This window comes from Thunnus maccoyii, chromosome 4, assembly GCF_910596095.1.
Source record: "Thunnus maccoyii chromosome 4, fThuMac1.1, whole genome shotgun sequence".
Taxonomy (NCBI): Eukaryota; Metazoa; Chordata; class Actinopteri; order Scombriformes; family Scombridae; genus Thunnus; species Thunnus maccoyii.
In genome coordinates this window covers 957,766-975,404 of record NC_056536.1, presented here as the reverse complement: position 1 = coordinate 975,404, position 17,639 = coordinate 957,766, and the positions used below count along the sequence as shown (strand labels likewise).

The window sequence follows — 17,639 nt, the reverse complement described above, 5'->3', positions numbered from 1 at the left end:
TCCAGTCCTACTTTTCCAGGAGGACTGAGTATGCCTCATTGGGAGGATGCAAGTCTAGATCGCTCCCTGTCACCTGTGGTGTTCTGCAAGGGTCATTTCTCAGCCCCATCCTGTTTACCGTCTACATGCTCCCCACTTGGTTGTGTTATGAGCAGACATGGGATGTCTTTCCACTGCTATGCTGATGATACCCAGCTCCATCCATTTTCCACCACTTATGTTGAACTGGGTTGCGGTGGCATTAGACTGAATAAGGAAACTCAGACATCCTTCTTCCTATCTGGACTCTATTGGGACAACAGACATCATACATCAGGACAAAGAGTACACCTTATAAACTCAATTGAAAGCCAGGTACCCCTTTTGTCAAAAAGGTTCCTACCTGGTAATACCCCGGGGCAGGGCACCTCATCTGGGCAAAGTGCCATCCATACAGGCATAAAGGTCCTCCATCTGGACAAAAAATGCCTTATACGGACACATCAGGTTCTCATTTATTGAAAGGTTTCCCATACGGATATGAAGGTCCCCCATGTGTCAAAAGGTTTTCCCCAGAGTGACTCAACAGCGCCCCCATTAGGATTTCACCAATCGGCACAATGGGTTCCCATACATCAGAAAGTTTCCCAAAAAAATTTCCATGGCTAATTACCAGTTCTTGCCAGTGGACACCACATTGACACTGAGGTACCTTTTTTGACATTTTCGTTGCCATTTGGGAGACCTTCCCTTACCAGTTTATCCAGTTATCTAGACCAGTGATTCTCAACCTTTTCAGTCATGGTACCCTTTAAAAATACGCAAAATCTCAAGTCATTCCAGTCTAAAATGTATTTAAAAATGAACACTCCACAGCCCTCTGATGGCCAACACACACACAAGTGGTTTTTCTGAGAGAGAGAGAAATGTGACTTGCATGAGCATGGGAAGATGCACATAACTGCCCTATTCTGCAGGACATTGAGCTCCTGGTCCACAGCCCTCAGTCGCTCTCTGTACTTGTTCTTGATGTTAGGCTCACAAATACTATACCATAGAGAATGAATTGAAAACGTTTTAAGATAGTTAAGCTCCATTCTAGTTCCTAACACACAGGAACTTTGTATGTATGTTAAAGACATAGTGCAGGATGTCTCAGGCACATTTGAACAGGCAATACAGTTCATCTGATCAACTTCAGCTCAACTCAAAATTGTAGTCTCCAGATATTCTGCGTGTTAAAATATATTTACCCAACAAATATATTTACTTAGTACTGGTCTTCAGACAGACAGATCAAAAAGACCACTGACTGGTGTCATACATATTCTGATCAGGGCTTTATGCTGCAACATGTAAGTAGATTTGTCAGCCTATTCGTTGCAAATAAATAAAGACCAAGGGCCACCTTTTTTTCTACTTTGAGATGTGTAATGTGGTTGCACTGTGTAAATAAATGCATTTTTAGACTTTGTCAGTCTGTTACATTGCAATAACAATAATAATGCATTTAATTTGTACTAAGAAAATGATCACAAACAAGAGTTAAGATGAAGAAGCTTTCCTGAATAAAAAGGTTTTAGGCCTGTTTCAAAAGAGTCTTGGGTCTGTGCCGACCTCAGGTGGTTAGGAAGGCTGCTCTGTGGTGCAGCAGAGCAGAAGGTTCAATCCCCCATGGTGTGGAGCTTAGTACTGGGGGCTTGTAGGAGCAAGCTGATAGCAGATCTCAGGGTGCTGGTGGAGGTTTGGAGGTTTGTGGGGTGATCAGTTCCTGTAGGGGTGTGAGGGAAGAAATGCAGAAACTCTTGTGAGAAATGGTTATCTTAACATAGGAGTCAGTAAAGGTTTACTCATCTTGTACCTTACATTGTTGTCTATTTATTTGATAAACCAAAACAATTGAGTTTTATTTATTAAAGAAACATCATGAATCGTTCTCTCTCTCTCTGCTCTTCCAGGGCTGAAGCTGTTTTGGGAAGTATCATAAAGAAGAAAGGATGGAGGTACAGTTTTTAGGTTATATGCATTGTTTGTGCATGTCTTAAAACTAGTGGTATCATATTAGGTTATTTATATATAATATCCATCACTTTAAGTGTATGGATTAAATAAACTGAAATAGGTCCATACTTGCAATAAAGTGTAAAAAGTGTAATTGTGCATATTATGAACAGTATACAAATGTATCTAATGCATGCCAATAAAACAGAGTTTAACAGATTGAAGGAAATTTTGAATTAAGTTAGGCTGTAATGTGTGCTGCTCTATCCATAGCAGTGTCATGAATGTCCAGAAGTCGTTAAGAGAATGTATTGTTCTGTGGTGAAGAGGGAGGTCCAGAGGCATTCAGCAACATCAGAAGTTTCTGAGGTCTGAGCTGCGTCAGAGGGGGGATAAATTATAAGGTTTGATGGAATGACCTTCTGTGTCACTCAGTGGAACGCTGTGGGGAGATCAGTCTGTTGCTGAAGACACTCCTCTGCCTAACCAACACATCATGGAGGAGGTGTGAGATGTTGTTCAGGATGTTCACCAGCTTGGTCAGCATCCCCTGCTCCACCACCACTTTCAGAGAGTCCAGCCCTACTTCTCCTCCTATCACAGAGCTCAACTTCCTCTCTAACTTAAGTCTTAAATCTCTTGGCGTTTCCAGCCTTCCCACTGCGATTCCAACATACTGCAGCATATAAGATGATGCTTGCCATCACAGACTGATCTGAGCCCCAGTCCCCTGACGGGCCCCTGTGTTACTTAGTTCAAAATCCATAACACAAGCAGAGCATTGACAGGGTCTTGAACTGATCTACTAACAGCAAAAGTTTCATGATGTTAAAAGCAGTGGAAAAAAACAAGGAACATTGTTTTCTCAGCTTTATCCAGGTGAGCCTGTAGAGGGTAGATGATGACGTCATTAGGGAACGAAACCCGGTTCTGAATTGGAATTAATTTTTTAAGGAACCTGTGATATTTTTAAGGATGGATCTTTTACCCTCCACCACACAGAGAGGCCGCAGTGGAGACAGTGAACCAGGTGAAGTGAAAGATACTGTTTTACTTGAGTTGACAACAACTACATTTATTACTGTCAGTGCAATAAAACGTTGACAAGTAAAAAGAGTAATTATCAAACACCTGTTCAACAAGCATAAACTTGTAGAAAAGTAATATTTTCAACTACTTTGCCTGCAGTCTCCCATCCAGCTCTGCTATATTTTACTAACCACAGTGCACTTGTTGAGCTAATGGCAAATGGTTATGAAAAAGCTAAAACTAAAGCTGTCTGTATTTAGTCTGTTTGTCTGAGTTTGCTATGTATCTTAAAATTTGGCAAATTCTTGTAAACTTAGCTACAGGCTGAGACAAACCAGCGCCTCCTCTCTTTACCAGTGGTACCGCAAGCAATGAATCACATCAGCAGCAGAGGGAGGACAGAGCACAAAATGAATGACTGATAGTGACTGATGTCTGTTCTTCATCTAAACTTCACTCAGTATTTTGATGTCAGAAATATTAATTATTTTATTAACATTTTAAATTTGTTTCCAGTGAGACATTGAGTTTATATATCTAACTATAAAGGAAGGAATCTCTGTCTGTCTGTCCTTTGCGTATCTCGACAACCATTCAGAAGGCAGGCAGACAAGTGGTGGAGTGCAGCATGGGGGGATGTAAACAACTACAAAGATGGATACATGTCTTTATCTGCACTCTGCAACCTCATTGCTTCCTGCTGATTTCAGTCAGGATTTCAAGCTTCTCTCCAGGTCCTGTGGAGTCTGAGTTGCTCCCTGGAATAAACAAAGGAAAGCAACACTCTGTGACAGGCACTCACATGACACCCAGGGCAAAAAAGTGCCCTAAACTCCAGAGGTACAAGAAACAATTGTCTAAAGAAACAAGAAAAAACTAAAATTAGTTTTGATACATTTAAACAAAAGATCTGGCATGTGCTGAGATTGTGGGGTTGCTACCTGAGATGGCACCAGAAATGTATAAGCTACAGTTCTGAAGGTTTGCTGTTCATGTTGGTCACACCTCAAATTATTATTATTAATTGATTTGATTATTTTATGTATTGCTTCTGTTGTTCCTATCTGTTAAAGCAAATGACGTTCACTGTCATAATGAGCACACTTAGACTTTAGGTTTTGAAATGTGTGATTGGTGCATTCCTATTTTGTATGATGTTTCCAAAGATCACATGGCATCTGACTATCAACAGAAATAAAATGAGGCAATATTAAATATGTAGATCTCTAGATTTTAGTTTGTGTTTGATAAATAATTCATTTTAATTTTACTATTCATATATGCTGTTTCCAGATGTCATATTCCCATGAAGGAAACTTCCACAGTCTGATTTCTTTTTATTTTTATTTTTATGTGTTCTCACATGCAGGCGTTCCAGTTTAGTTATCACCACCAAAATCTTCTGGGGAGGAAAGTATGTATACTTCATCTTTTTCTGTCCTTACTTCTGTCTTTCGCTCTCCTTCTTTCTCTCTTTCTATGATTGCAATGAATGAAATAGGCTCCCTACTAGCCATAAGCTAAGGTATAAGAAAGAAGAACTTATGTGGAGGTAACATTACATGTAATGACGTGCAATATACAATATTTATTGTAGGCCTTATAAGTCAAGAGAGAAACAGAACTACCTCATTGACTGTTATCAGAACTACAAATTGATGAAATAACATAGAAACTCCTGTCAGTCATCATTGCCACCAAGTTGAAGGAACATGTGCATCATTACATTAGCAGAGCTTAAAAAACAGCTAATGATAAATGTATTGCCTTTTCCACCCTTTTTTTAACCTTGTTAGGAATGCAGAAATTGTATTTTGACAGCAGAAACTGGGTTCCAGTTTTGGTTGTTGAGCTGTACTTCCTGAACCCCAGAAAGTCCTTGCTCCCAAGATAGTACTTTCTGATGGGCCAGAATAATATGGATTGATTTTGTAGAACAGATCAAACAAAAGCCTTCTGACTGTTAGTCACTAGTATTAATATTATGCCTTGGTATGGGTGTTTGATAGTTGATAGTAGATGGATGACAGGAAACAAAGGAGGAGAGAGATGACATGCAAGAAAGGCCCCTGGCCTTATGTGAAACAGGGGTGTTGAAGTTCACAGTTGGAGCCTTTAGCCCCTGGGCCCCTGGGCGCCTGGCATTGGAATTTTTTGGTGAAATGTAGCTCTAAAATAAGTCTAAAGTCTAAAATAAGCAACATAAAAGGTTCTATTTTTGTGGCAATGCAACAGCCAGCATAAGCAGCGCTCCAACAGTTTGAAATTTTCCTTACCTTGAAATGACCTTTCCCTATGTGCACAGGTGAGAGGAGAGGTGAAACAGGTGGGAGGTTAATTTAAATTAGGCAGAACAAAGTGATTGTTGTGGAAAGTGGTTGTGCTGAGAATAGACGTCTCTCAAACAAACCATGTCTGTTTCTAAAGCAAAGTCACTCTGCTGGTAATTTGGCAATTTTGTCAACAAGAGCAAACCAATACTAGGAGAAAATGCAGCAATTATGTAAATATTTGTGCACATTTACTATGGTTAAAGAAGGAATGTCAGTAAAGTACAGTGAGTGATTTTTCACAGTATCTGATATACAAAGTTGCATAATACTGTATGAAACCTCTTTCCTTCACTGCAGACATCTGAAGGTTGGCTGTGCATAAACACTTCCTGTGCCAGCTGGCAATGTTATCTTGTGGAAACAAAAGCAAATTTGATTTATGGACACAGAATAGGGACAAAATCTTGTTAGGGTTGTAAGCAAATATGAATTTATTATTTGTGCACACTCCTTCCTCTCAGAGTCTCAACCTGGTCAAGTCACAGACTTTACACCAGACCTCTGTACAGTTAGGCTGTCATGATAGTAGAACAACAGATAAAATAGTTGCCACTGTGATAACCCTCCAGAGTTGTAAAATCCTGTCTGTGCGTATTATAAACTATTGTGCACTGTCTTGTCTTTAGTCATTAATGCATGGATCTGTAACTCCAACTTCCTGGATCATATTTCATTTTCTCCACGGTACCTCCAACAACACGCCCCCACCACCACAGCCCTGGTACCCAGCCTTAGGCATCAAGATCTCCGATGTCAGTCAAGGATAGACATCAAGAAAAGTTCCAGTGGAACCAGTGCCAGAGCCATCAGACTTTCTAACAGCTTTTTCCCACCGGCTGTTGGGCTTGTGACTTTATACTACGGCATGCTGCAAAATGACACTATGCCTGTTGCCATTTTTATGTTGTCTGTTTACTATTATTATTGTTTACTGCATTATTGTTATTTTCTTGACCACTAGAACATTTTGTTTTTAATTAAACAATACACATCCTCACACCGTGTCCTGACTAAATGTGACGCAAATGAGCAACAGCGACAAAATCAGTTTGATTGCTTTATTATTGGAATGTCCAAACTGGCTGCAAGTTTTAAGCCATTTTGAGCTGAATTGAAAGACGCCCTGTTTCTATTAACTCCTTGTTGCTCATGTTGAAAACGCTGTAGGACACAGTGTCATGGACGAGGAACGGCTGACTCATGAACCGTTTGGCCTATCAAAACAATATTTGCACAGTGCCTTCCTTGGACGATGCAGATTTGACTGGAAACATTTTCTGTTGTTTTGGATTTTTTGTAAAAACATTTTGTGCTTCTGTTGGCACATATTTCATCTAATCTTCACAAAACTTGGTACATACCGTATTTAGATGACCCCAAATAAAACTTATGAGTTTGTTTTTAGGTATCACTTACCATTTGTCTGTAATTAGGGAATGTTGTACATACAGCCACACTGCACAAGTGTGTAACATTTGATACAATTCTACCAACAGGGGGCACTACTGTAATATTATAACATGATGTTTCTACAATTCTGTCGTCTTTAATAAAATGAAACTTGGTACAAAAGTTGTCCATGAGAACGTGCACGACATATTGGCACCAATAATCCCACCACCTTACTACTTATTAACTGCCAAGTCTCCTAAATATAATATTCCATGGTAACTAAATTCAGAAGTTGTACAGATGGGGGTGCTGAACAAGCATTTTCAACAGTGCTTTGCGATTTGTTTCAACTGTCAACATTCACACATTTTCCACAAAAAATAAATTTTGTAGTAATTATTATTTCCCTTACTCTTAGAGCGATCAGAATTGCCCATCAGTCATGTTGTTTTGTTAAAATTAGAACCACCTACTCCATCAACCTTACTGGGAACTACAGCCAGACTGATATTATCCACATCATTTTTATAAAACATTTGGTCTTCTTAATTTATATATTAGGGATTGAACATTGTCTGATGGTGATCAGATCTGATGACCTTCACAATATTTTATTTGGTTCTAGGTTTTGTGCTTACATGTGTTCAGTACAGCAATGACCAATATAAATGATCAATATGTTTGAAATCTTCAGTTCTGAAATTAAAAGATGTTTGTTTTTCAGGGCAGAAATGGAAAGAGGATTGTCTAGAAAACATATCATTGAAGGTAAGATGTTTAAATGAATAAATAAGGCAAACAGAACAAAAGTAAATGTATTTGTTTGAAAAAGAGCACAACCAAGTTGTTCATAACTGCATGCGCTACTGTAGCCACTTAACACAGTATGTGATAATACAATCATTATGTAATTTATGAAACAGGTCTAAGAGCATCACTAGAAAGACTTCAGCTGGAGTATGTGGACGTGGTTTTTGCGAATCGACCTGATCCTAACACACCTATAGAAGGTGGGTGTGCAGGCATGTTCCTTCTTTCTGTGGTAGGACGATTATACTGAGTCTTACTAACTGGGGTTCAGCCTGATCAAATAAGATTTATGAATGCTGCTTATCCAGTTTACATCATAAGACAATAACACCTTTTTAAATTTTATGCAATGAGGAGTATAAGTTACACTGGCTGCTCTGTCGGGATGGTTACAGCGCTCTCAGCTGAAACTGTCAGGGCTTTATTTTCATGAATCAAGGTATGAAAGAACTTTCGAGTACAGTACGCCATGTCCATACCAAAGGCATGCTGACACAGTTCTTATTTTTGTTGCCAGAGGTTCATGGTGCACATAAGTGGAAATTGTATAGAGAATAAACATCCAAATGATAAAAAGTGGGGTTGGATTAGAAAGAATACATCATTTTACATTACTTGTGGGTATGTGACAATTGTGTCCAATTGCATTTCACCCCTTTAAAGGCAGGGCTCTCTCTGCCATGACAAGCTGAATGTTTGGTCCTCCAGTGGGAAGTTTTCCTAAGAGAAGACATCCAGGATTTGCAATGTTAAAAATGTGACTAGCAGCACAAATATCCACACATTAACCATATTTGCAGTTACCACTGTAGTACAATCAGTAAAATAGCTATGAAATTAAAAGCGTTAAGTGTAATTTAATATTTTACAGTTTAATTTTCAAAATTTTCTGAAATAAGTTTTCAGTTAGATTTGGTTGCATTTATATGCAGCAGTTAATTCTAACTAAGCAATTACCTGTTAAGAGATTTTTGCTGTTTAAGTGTTCACCTTTAGAGCAGGATTTATGTTTCTAATGCGCTTCTCGACTGTAAAATCTACAGGTGGTCCTCTAAGCCAGAGCTGGACCAAGTCAAGTCAGTTTTATATATAAAGGACAAAATCACAAATCACAGTTTTGTCTCAGCATACGACACCCCCTGTCCTTAGACCCTTGATTCAAATAAAGAAAAACTCCCCCAAAAAAGCCTTTCACAGCACGACAAGATTAAGTCATTAAACTGCACATTTTTTCATGATATCATGTTGTGTGATATCTGGCTGTGGTGCAAGAAATGAATGTAGCTGACATACTGGAACCAAGCACTAAAGAATCTTAAAGCTTGTAACCCTCATTTCCATTCCAGATAAGCGCTCAACAAAAGCTGCTAAATGTCTCTTTTAAATCTTTGGGAAAATGTCATTCAAGAAACACAACACAAGGATCAAAGGCCTCATCAAACAGCTTAGTTAGCTGCTTGGCCTTCATAAAACTTGCACCTGCTCATAACATCCTCAGTGTGATGTTGCAAATTGACCAGTTCAGCACAACTTTCATTCAGTGCATGAACCTGCACTTAAGTAACGAGATTTCAGGCGGTTTTCTCCAGAAAGCAGATTTCTTAACTGCCATGTAAACCAGAGCACAGATTTCTATAATCGGGGTCGGGTAATAAAGACACCTGGTTTCTCTGCCATGTGTACACATAACTGGGTTTCAAATCTGCTTTTTACAATTATGCATGTGCATAACAACAGACTGCAGACAGGGGACGATGCGTCCTCATATTTTAAATAATTCCACCCGAAACTGAAATGAACTCAGAGTCGCCTGCAGACGTCTTAATAGGTTGTTTAATACCAATGAAAATTTGAGACTTTATTCAATTCAGACATTTTCGCACTGTGAGGGAGAGGTCAACCCTGTCTTTCTGTCTGTTCTCTCTCCATACACGTTCAGCAAACACACACCTCCAAAAGAATATATACAGTAATACACAGTTAAAACCAATTAGCCATGCTTCCAAAATGAAGTCTGGGGTTGGTGGGAAATCTGGTTGCTGATCTGCTGCCATCAGATAGTCAAGTCACTCATCCAACAGCCTGGTGAATGGCCTCATTTGTAACCTCTGACTGGTCAGTTCAATCACAAACACAAAGAATTCAGGAAGTGTTATTGTTGGAGAGTTGTTGGAAATGTGGGGAACCTTAAGCTACTCAAAAAGATATGTTTCCATCTAGCTTCTTCCAGTTGAGAGTGATCCAACCACTAAGAACATTTTAGATTAAATTTAGTACAATGTTTATGCTATTCACTCTTCTTCCCATTTGTACTGATCTTCTTCTTTCTTTTGTCTTAGTCTGTCTGATGATTGTTGAACCCTTGTAATTTAGCTGATTTGGGCTGTTTTGCTAGAGACGGTGAGGGCAATGACCCATGTGATCAATCAGGGGATGGCCATGTATTGGGGGACGTCACGGTGGAGCTCCATGGAGATCATGGTGAGTTCTCACACAAGTCTCAAACAATCTGTTAATTAATTCAAGGGTCCACTTGAGTCCTTGTAAAGATTAAAGAGACTCAAACCAGTAAAATAAAAAAAAAACCCTTAACATTCACTGACACACACTGGTGACCTAATAATCAATCACTGGGGAGGTAGTGAATATGTGAATATAAAAGTTGCTCTCAGCAGCTTTGTGAATTGGTCTTAAAAGGGAAAAACTCTTAGTCAGTAACTTTTAGTGTCACGTCAGGAGGACTCCCCTTAGTGGTTACTTAAGATTCCTCGTGAATACGGGCGCCAGTTTGCATTTTAAAAGACTTATTCGTTCACATCGGGTTCAGGCAGGTTTTCCAGAGGACAGTTTTTGTACGGTTCAGTAATGTTTAACCTGTGAAGATTTCTGTGGTGAACAACTAAATGCTCCCTGTGCTTGTGACAGGAGGCGTACTCAGTGGCACGACAGTTCAACCAGATCCCACCTATCTGTGAACAGGCGGAGTACCACATGTTCCAGAGGGAGAAGGTTGAGGTGCAACTCCCTCAACTCTTCCACAAGATAGGTAAGCAGCTGCCGCAACACTGTCTTAATAATAACGATAATGAAGATCAGCTCTTTTCATTAGAAAGATATTTTGTTTGTTAGATACTGAATCAGCCATGAGATGCTGGTCTTTGTTGGGAAACCGTCGAGAGCTGCCATTAAGTGTAAATTTTAATAATTGAATTTTAGTTTTTGATGTTTGGATTCTGTTGTTATCCTGATGTCACTGCTTGTCTCTTACTCTCCCTTGTTATGAAACTGCAATAAAAAAGTCACTGACCATCAGGAATTTGCTGTGTGTGATATGGTCCACTACGTCCTGTCCCGCTCCGCTTCCTACATCATGTTTTCATGTTTTCTTTATTATTTCATGCATTTCAAGTTTTCTTTTGTAATCACTAACTCATCCTCTCATTTCAGATTCACTTCCTGCCCTCTTGTGTTCCCCGTCACTGTGATTGTGTGCCTCTGCCGCCACTTTATTTGACTGTGTCTTCCCTTCACTTTGTGCCAGTTCGTCCTTGTTCCGTGTGACAAGCGTCCAGCCATTCCCAGGGTTAGTTAGCTCAGTGTGTGACCAGTCTACTCCTTTGGATTTGTCTGCCTGTGTTTGACCTTCTCTGCCTTCTCGTGTACTGACCCCTTTTTGTCCAAGTAAAGAGACTTTTTTTGAAACCTGTTTAGTATCTGAGTCGTGCATTTGATTCCTTTCCTTGTGGTTCTCAGTTCTTGTCACACCACAATGCCTGTTGTGTGTGTGCAGGTATTGGAGCTGTGACATGGTCTCCACTGGCCTGTGGGATCATCTCAGGGAAGTATGACATCGGGATCCCCCCCTTTTCACGTGCCTCGCTTAAGGTAACAGTCTTACTTCCCCCATGACTCATTACGTCATTCCTTTGTGTCACATCCCTCTGACTTTTTACCCTTTTTCAGATTAATCCTCATCTTTATCCTCTCATTTTGTTTAAATTTTTTCAACTATAACAGTCACATCAGAGACAGAATATCCAGCATCCAAAAATACACATAATAATAAGCAAGCAAGGCAATTTGAGCACATAAGATTTTTGCTAAAATCAAATTACAATACAACAATGTTGTCATGTAGCCTGATTATCATTTAGCTATGCAGGTAGCTTTGTTTTATTTATTCAGGTTTTAAATATCTGTCTTTGAGATTTCTACCTCTGTCCCAACTCACTGTGTTTTCTTTTGAACTACTTTCTATTGAAGAAATAGTCCCCTTTAGTAGGAGAGGCTGCTCTGAAACTGTAGCTAATGAAACTACAAGCAACTCTACTCTTCACCTGAATGAGTTGAGCTACAGCAGCACTACTTATCTTTTGTGGCAGTAATTGTTCAGTGCAATACCAGAATCCCTGTATTGCCTTTTAGCACTGAGGTCTGTGTTGTGCTGTCTGCAACAGGGTTATCAGTGGATGAAGGACCAGATCCTGAGTGAGGAAGGGCACCGTCAGCAGGTGAAGCTGAAAGAGCTGCTGGCAGTTGCTGAGCAACTAGGCTGCACTCTGCCCCAACTGGCGATTGGTAAAACAAATCTTTAATTAGTTTCTCTGTCCTGACATCCATCATATTCTACTGCATACTCGCCCTTGTTATTTTTCTATACCTGACGTCTCAGACTGTGTCACAATAGCTTTAGTAAAATCGGTTGTCAACATCACAAATACAACCTGTTGTAATTCCCCTGCCACCCTGTGGTCCAGATGACTTTACACGATAGCAGTGGTTGCTGAAGGACTGCATTGTCTTTTTCTTCCCACAGCCTGGTGTCTGAGGAACGAAGGAGTGAACTCTGTCCTGCTGGGAGCTTCAAGAATTGAGCAGCTGATGGAAAATATCAGAGCGATACAGGTCAGACAGCAGGTGGAACCACTTTGTTAATGGTCCCGTAAACACAACCAACATTTATTGGTGCCAAACAGTCTTGCCTCGTTGTGTGGAATGCTTTATGTCATTTTCACATCTGTTAAGTTTACTTGGCAGAGACTAAAGAAATGAATGGTCCACTGTTGCCTTTTAGTTCTGGTCTGTCTTTGTGTTCACATCAAATCAAAAGGTATAAAAACAAAGTCATATGGACCCACAGATAATGCATTCATTCACAGCCTCCCGTAACTCCCATACTTGATTGCATTGTCAGGTGGTTTACACTTCAAAGCTTCAAGGTTTATTCAAGTATGAAGAGAATTTGATCTATTTCTTGATGACTGATCACTGCAAGTCTCAACAGCTTCTATCTGTATGTTACATTGATATTAAAACCAAAGGTCTGGCCACAGTTTGACAGTTAATGAACCAATAAGTTGAAAGTCTCTTGTATCTCAGACAAGTGTCTCATATTTATGAATAATATTGGACAAGACACTCTCTTGTGAATCTGTTGCTGCTAAAATATTATCCAAGTGTGCCAGTAAACTCAAGTTTCCTGTTTTGCAGAACAAAGCTTTTCGACTTTTCTGTTAAAAAAACATCTTGTGTTATCACTGACACAGTGTCATTTCAATGCATGTTGTGCTTAATAAGTTTGACAGATAAATGTAGGAACAAACTGCAGGTGATGCAAAATAATATTATTCTGCATTTATTAAATGCAGCCGCTCAAACTTATGTTGGTATTGATGAATTCAGAAGGGCAGGAATACAACAACATGTACAATATTATCAAAGCTCCTCAATACTTGTGTTGTCAGATAACAACGGTCCATATTCAGCATAACTATAATACCAGGACCGGCGTGTGTTCATGTGCCTCAAGTGAATAATGTAGCCCGAAGTTCCTTTTTTTACACTGTAAAAACCTACTGTACTTTAACTGTCCTTGTGTTTTGATGTGGAAATTATTTTGTATTTCTTAAATTGTGGTAATGTGTTTTTGGATTTCATGATTGCATTGCTTGTTTTCTGTGTTGAATGTTTTCTGCTTCTTTATGTTTCTTTGTCTTTTAACATCTTGGGACCATGTTGAAAATGAGTGTTTTCACTTGAACATGTTATCCCTTGGGTTTTTGTGTGTGTGTGTGTGTGTGTGTGTGTGTGTGTGTGTGTGTCTGTTAATCCATAAATAAAATCAATCAACCAATCAATCAATGTGCACTTGTGTGAGGTGGGTTCCAGTCACGGTTCACAAGGTGATGCAAAATTATTTGCATGTTGTATGAAAGCTATGAAGGACCATTGAATGATGAAACAGAGTTAAATACAGGGATGGACACAGCTTCAGCTCATACTGGAACCTTTGCTTTGACAATTTCCAAGAACAACAACAGTATGATTTCCCAGTTGGTGTCATTATTGTCCCACCAGCATTAAAATCACAACTTTCACATCAGCAAAATTAAACACAACCAAACAGGCAAAGACACCAGAGTTGATTGTGACACTCAGAAATAAAGACTTCACTGTTTCAAGTAAAAGCTGCTTCAGGTAAGTAAATCATTTGAGAATGTACAGCAATCCTTTCTCTCTTCTCCTTCCACAGGTTCTTCCAAAGTTATCGCTGTCCATCGTGAATGAGGTGGAGAGCATCCTGGGAAACAAGCCCTTTAATAAAAAGGACCTCAGATCCTAGAAGCACCGCTGGACTGAACTGTCACTGTCGTCTGATTTTGAAAAGGCTTCCAATGAATGAGACACAACAACACACGGGTAATATGTAGCTTGATCACAGCTGCACTTATTGTCACTCAATAATAAAGTTCTACAACATTCTCGTAGTAGTTGGACCATCTCACCCTCAAGGAAAATGAAACACTTTTCTGATCAGCGGAGCCACTGATGCCCTAATGTTTACTAGCTAATTGTTGTGTAAGTTGCAACTTGGTGTATCAAAGTACAGTCTTCTTCACTGTCTACAGATTGTTGCATCAACATTTCACTAAGAGTGAAACTTACAAAATGTATGTGTGCAGTTAAACACATGTATTCAGCACAAAGCATTAAGGTGTGATGCACCAGCTTTTCAGTGTATATATCAGTGTATATTTACAATATATTTGGGCATATATAGTCTTTCTTGTGCTAAATATGTTTATTTAGGACTTGTGCTGGTTTTAGTCACTGTAGGCATTTGATTAGTTACTTTTATAAAGTCTTATTTTAGTCAATTAAAGTTATATTTGGTCTATTTGTAGTGATGCATTTAGATTTTTGTTAAGTTGAAATTTTAAATAAAATATTTACAGTGACCTTTTCTCTGGACATCTAAAGTTAAATTTATGATGTTTGTTATTTTTTCCCATCTTCATCAGCCCTTTTGAGTTTTTAAATCTCAGCAACACAATCCTTTTTTACTCTTTAAATGCATGAAGTGTTTTTTGCGTCTTGTTATTTGTGCAAAGAAATAAAGTTAAAAAAAAAAGTATCCAGATAGTTATAGTTGTGCCTGAAGTTTTCTTTCCAGAGGAAATTACAACATCTTTAACCTGATAATAATATCTTATAGATGATTTACAGAATTCAAAGACCCTTTTTTTTTATGTGTGAGTTAACCTATTTAGCTGTTTTGTCATGGCGAATGTGGAAAAATTAACATTTACACAGTAGCTCTCCATTGATATGCTATATGACTGTATTTTTAGATGAACATTCACAATCTGTCCTCACACTTGATGTCTCATTTTTAACACATTTGATAGAAATATCATGAAACTTTGAGAGTAGTAACCTAAAGTAGTTATTATTGCCATGAAGTCAGTACTGATGCCAGTAAACAAGTGAGACAACGGTCAAGATTATTGTCTGAATGTTCAATGTGAATTTAGTTAATTAAACTTTAGTTAATATTTTACTGTTAACAGTTAAATGATAATGATTGATATTTACTAATTATTAGTAATGCTATCATTTGTTACTTTATCATTAGTTTGTGTCATATAAAATAATTGGTTTATAAATTATATTTTATTTTATCTTAGCTGATAAGAGACGATGACAATTACATTCTGATTACATTTGAACACTATTAACAGTTTATTGTTGCACATATTATAATATTTTATATAAACCTTTGAGAAATTGTTTGTAAACCATCTATAAACATTATCTGAATGTTATTGTTTACAATTGCTAAATAAATGGGTTATAAAGTATAACAGAAATGATCTATATCTGTAAGTTATTTAGAAACCTTTAGTCGTATGTTTCATCTTTTCATGGAGCAGCACCAGTTGAACTGTTAGAAAGGACATGAACATGTATAAATTACTATTCATGTGCAAAGTTTGTTGTAGACGATTAAATTGGAAAACAATCTACAGTGGAAGGATGCTTAAAAGTGACAAAAGATTTATTGCAACAGTGGAGTAACAAAAACGTTCACATGTTGCAAAATTAAACAATTTTAAAAACGTACAACCTGATAAAGTTTTCAGCAGCATCAATATTCTGATAAACAATCTCTACAACTGTTCAAAAGTTATTGAAAATTAAAACCCAATATTCCTGCATAGCTAAACAAAAACTGACTTTACATCACATTAAAAAATTGGACCAGATGGTTTAAGCCTCTCAGAGTCCTCTGGGTTCTCCAGACCTTCTCTCAATGTTTTGGTCTTTTATTTTGGGATCTGTGTGACATTACGACAGGCTAATTTCTTCCTGCTTAGGAAAAAGACATATTATACCCATACCAAAAACCTTCTACTTTCCATGCTCCACCTTTCACTCTCTCTTCATTATGGGGAGAAGTTTTCATGTTTCAAATGCTCAGCCTCTGACAACAGAACAGGGTCTTAAAGCATCTGAACTCTTCATGATGAAGATCTTCAGCTTTTGCCCTCTGCGGTGGCAGCACTGAGCTCCTGTCCACTCCGACAGCCACGTAGGAAGATTTCAAGTTTTATCTTCCTCTGAACTCACGTAAGAAACTCTCGTATCTTTTCACAACTTACTGTGGAGTTAAAGCTACAACTGAGAAGAAAAACGAAACAATATATTAAGTTTTTAATTGTTTAAAAATTAACCAAAACATGCAAATACTTGTACTGCTCAGCTCTTGTTAGTACAACCTTCATTTCTGACTAATTTAAACTATGTTTTCCATTAGGAACTAAAAATTGACTTTGTAAAACCTCGGTCATATACCATGTGATAGTGCATTATTAGCTTATTGTAAAGTTATAATAGTATGTTATTAAAGGGCACTTGCTTTATTTTTTTTTGTTTTTGAGGTTTTTCTATCACTCTGTAGCTTCACATTAATGTTCCATATGTAGGCCTTTTCAAATCTGAAAATTAAAATTGTGGTCAAAGTACATATGTTGTAGCGTCAAAACGCCATTTTTCCAAGACCTTTTAAAACTTTTTAAAACTTTTTCCCACGTGACCTGACGTAGGTTTCTGCATGAAGACGTTGTCTCAAACAGTAATTTTCAACATGTTGTTTTTAAAAACCTCTTTGATGCTCAGTGCTCTGTGTTTGTTCACTTTTGAATAAATTAAAAATACTGTTTGATTATATGTGTCAATTGTATATTTAAATACATGTTTAAACAAAGGCAAATGTACAGATACTCAGTTTTAATTTATACACATACCTAGATATTACTTCTACGCAGAATTACACTTCATCAGGTGGCTCCAGCTGATGGAGGCTTCAGTCCAGTGAGTCTACCTGATGCTACCTGGATGAAAAGACACAGATTTACTGCACAATAGTTGACGCTTCATATGATAACTTCACTGTCCACAGTACATCCTGAGGAAAACTTACTAAAGTGCTTTTATTTTCAAAATGAATGAAAAACATTTTTATTGTCATTGAAAAAATATGTGCAGCACCTCTCAGTAAGACTCTGTCTGTCAGTGTTTTGTGTTTTTTGTCCTCCGCACAACATTTAAAAAACGAAAAAACGACGTGTTTCAGTTTTAACGAAAAAACAAACAGTTAAAACGTACCTCGGTCCTACTAACCCGTCATAATTCCCTGCTCCAGGTATGAATTCCTCCGGTCCCTGCCGGTCCCTGCCGGTCTGGGATTTGTTCATATTCTGAGTGCGAGCACGTGAAGGCAGCAGAGCTACGTTGCCGCAGTGCGCATGAGCG

The 17,639-nt window shown here is 38.2% G+C and overlaps 1 protein-coding gene and 1 long non-coding RNA gene across 2 annotated transcripts in view; one reads left to right on the top strand and one right to left on the bottom strand.

The window, feature by feature from the left end:
- LOC121896505 (voltage-gated potassium channel subunit beta-2-like) overlaps window positions 1-14,699 on the top strand; it is a 43,711-nt gene extending 29,012 nt beyond the window's left edge. Inside the window, exons 7-16 of the mRNA XM_042410439.1 lie at window positions 1,938-1,982; window positions 4,379-4,423; window positions 7,459-7,502; window positions 7,658-7,744; window positions 9,940-10,025; window positions 10,470-10,590; window positions 11,335-11,429; window positions 12,002-12,122; window positions 12,361-12,449; window positions 14,077-14,699. Of these exons, the coding sequence (XP_042266373.1) occupies window positions 1,938-1,982; window positions 4,379-4,423; window positions 7,459-7,502; window positions 7,658-7,744; window positions 9,940-10,025; window positions 10,470-10,590; window positions 11,335-11,429; window positions 12,002-12,122; window positions 12,361-12,449; window positions 14,077-14,166 (823 nt within the window). The 3' untranslated portion in view covers window positions 14,167-14,699. The remainder of the gene's footprint in view (window positions 1-1,937; window positions 1,983-4,378; window positions 4,424-7,458; window positions 7,503-7,657; window positions 7,745-9,939; window positions 10,026-10,469; window positions 10,591-11,334; window positions 11,430-12,001; window positions 12,123-12,360; window positions 12,450-14,076) is intronic.
- A 1,508-nt stretch (window positions 14,700-16,207) lies between these two features.
- Window positions 16,208-17,578, bottom strand: LOC121896066. The gene is made up of 3 exons (XR_006095910.1): window positions 17,493-17,578; window positions 17,132-17,218; window positions 16,208-16,505 (listed from the first exon to the last, which is right to left on the bottom strand). It is a non-coding gene; the product is annotated as an uncharacterized LOC121896066 (long non-coding RNA).
- Between the last annotated feature and the right edge of the window lie 61 nt (window positions 17,579-17,639).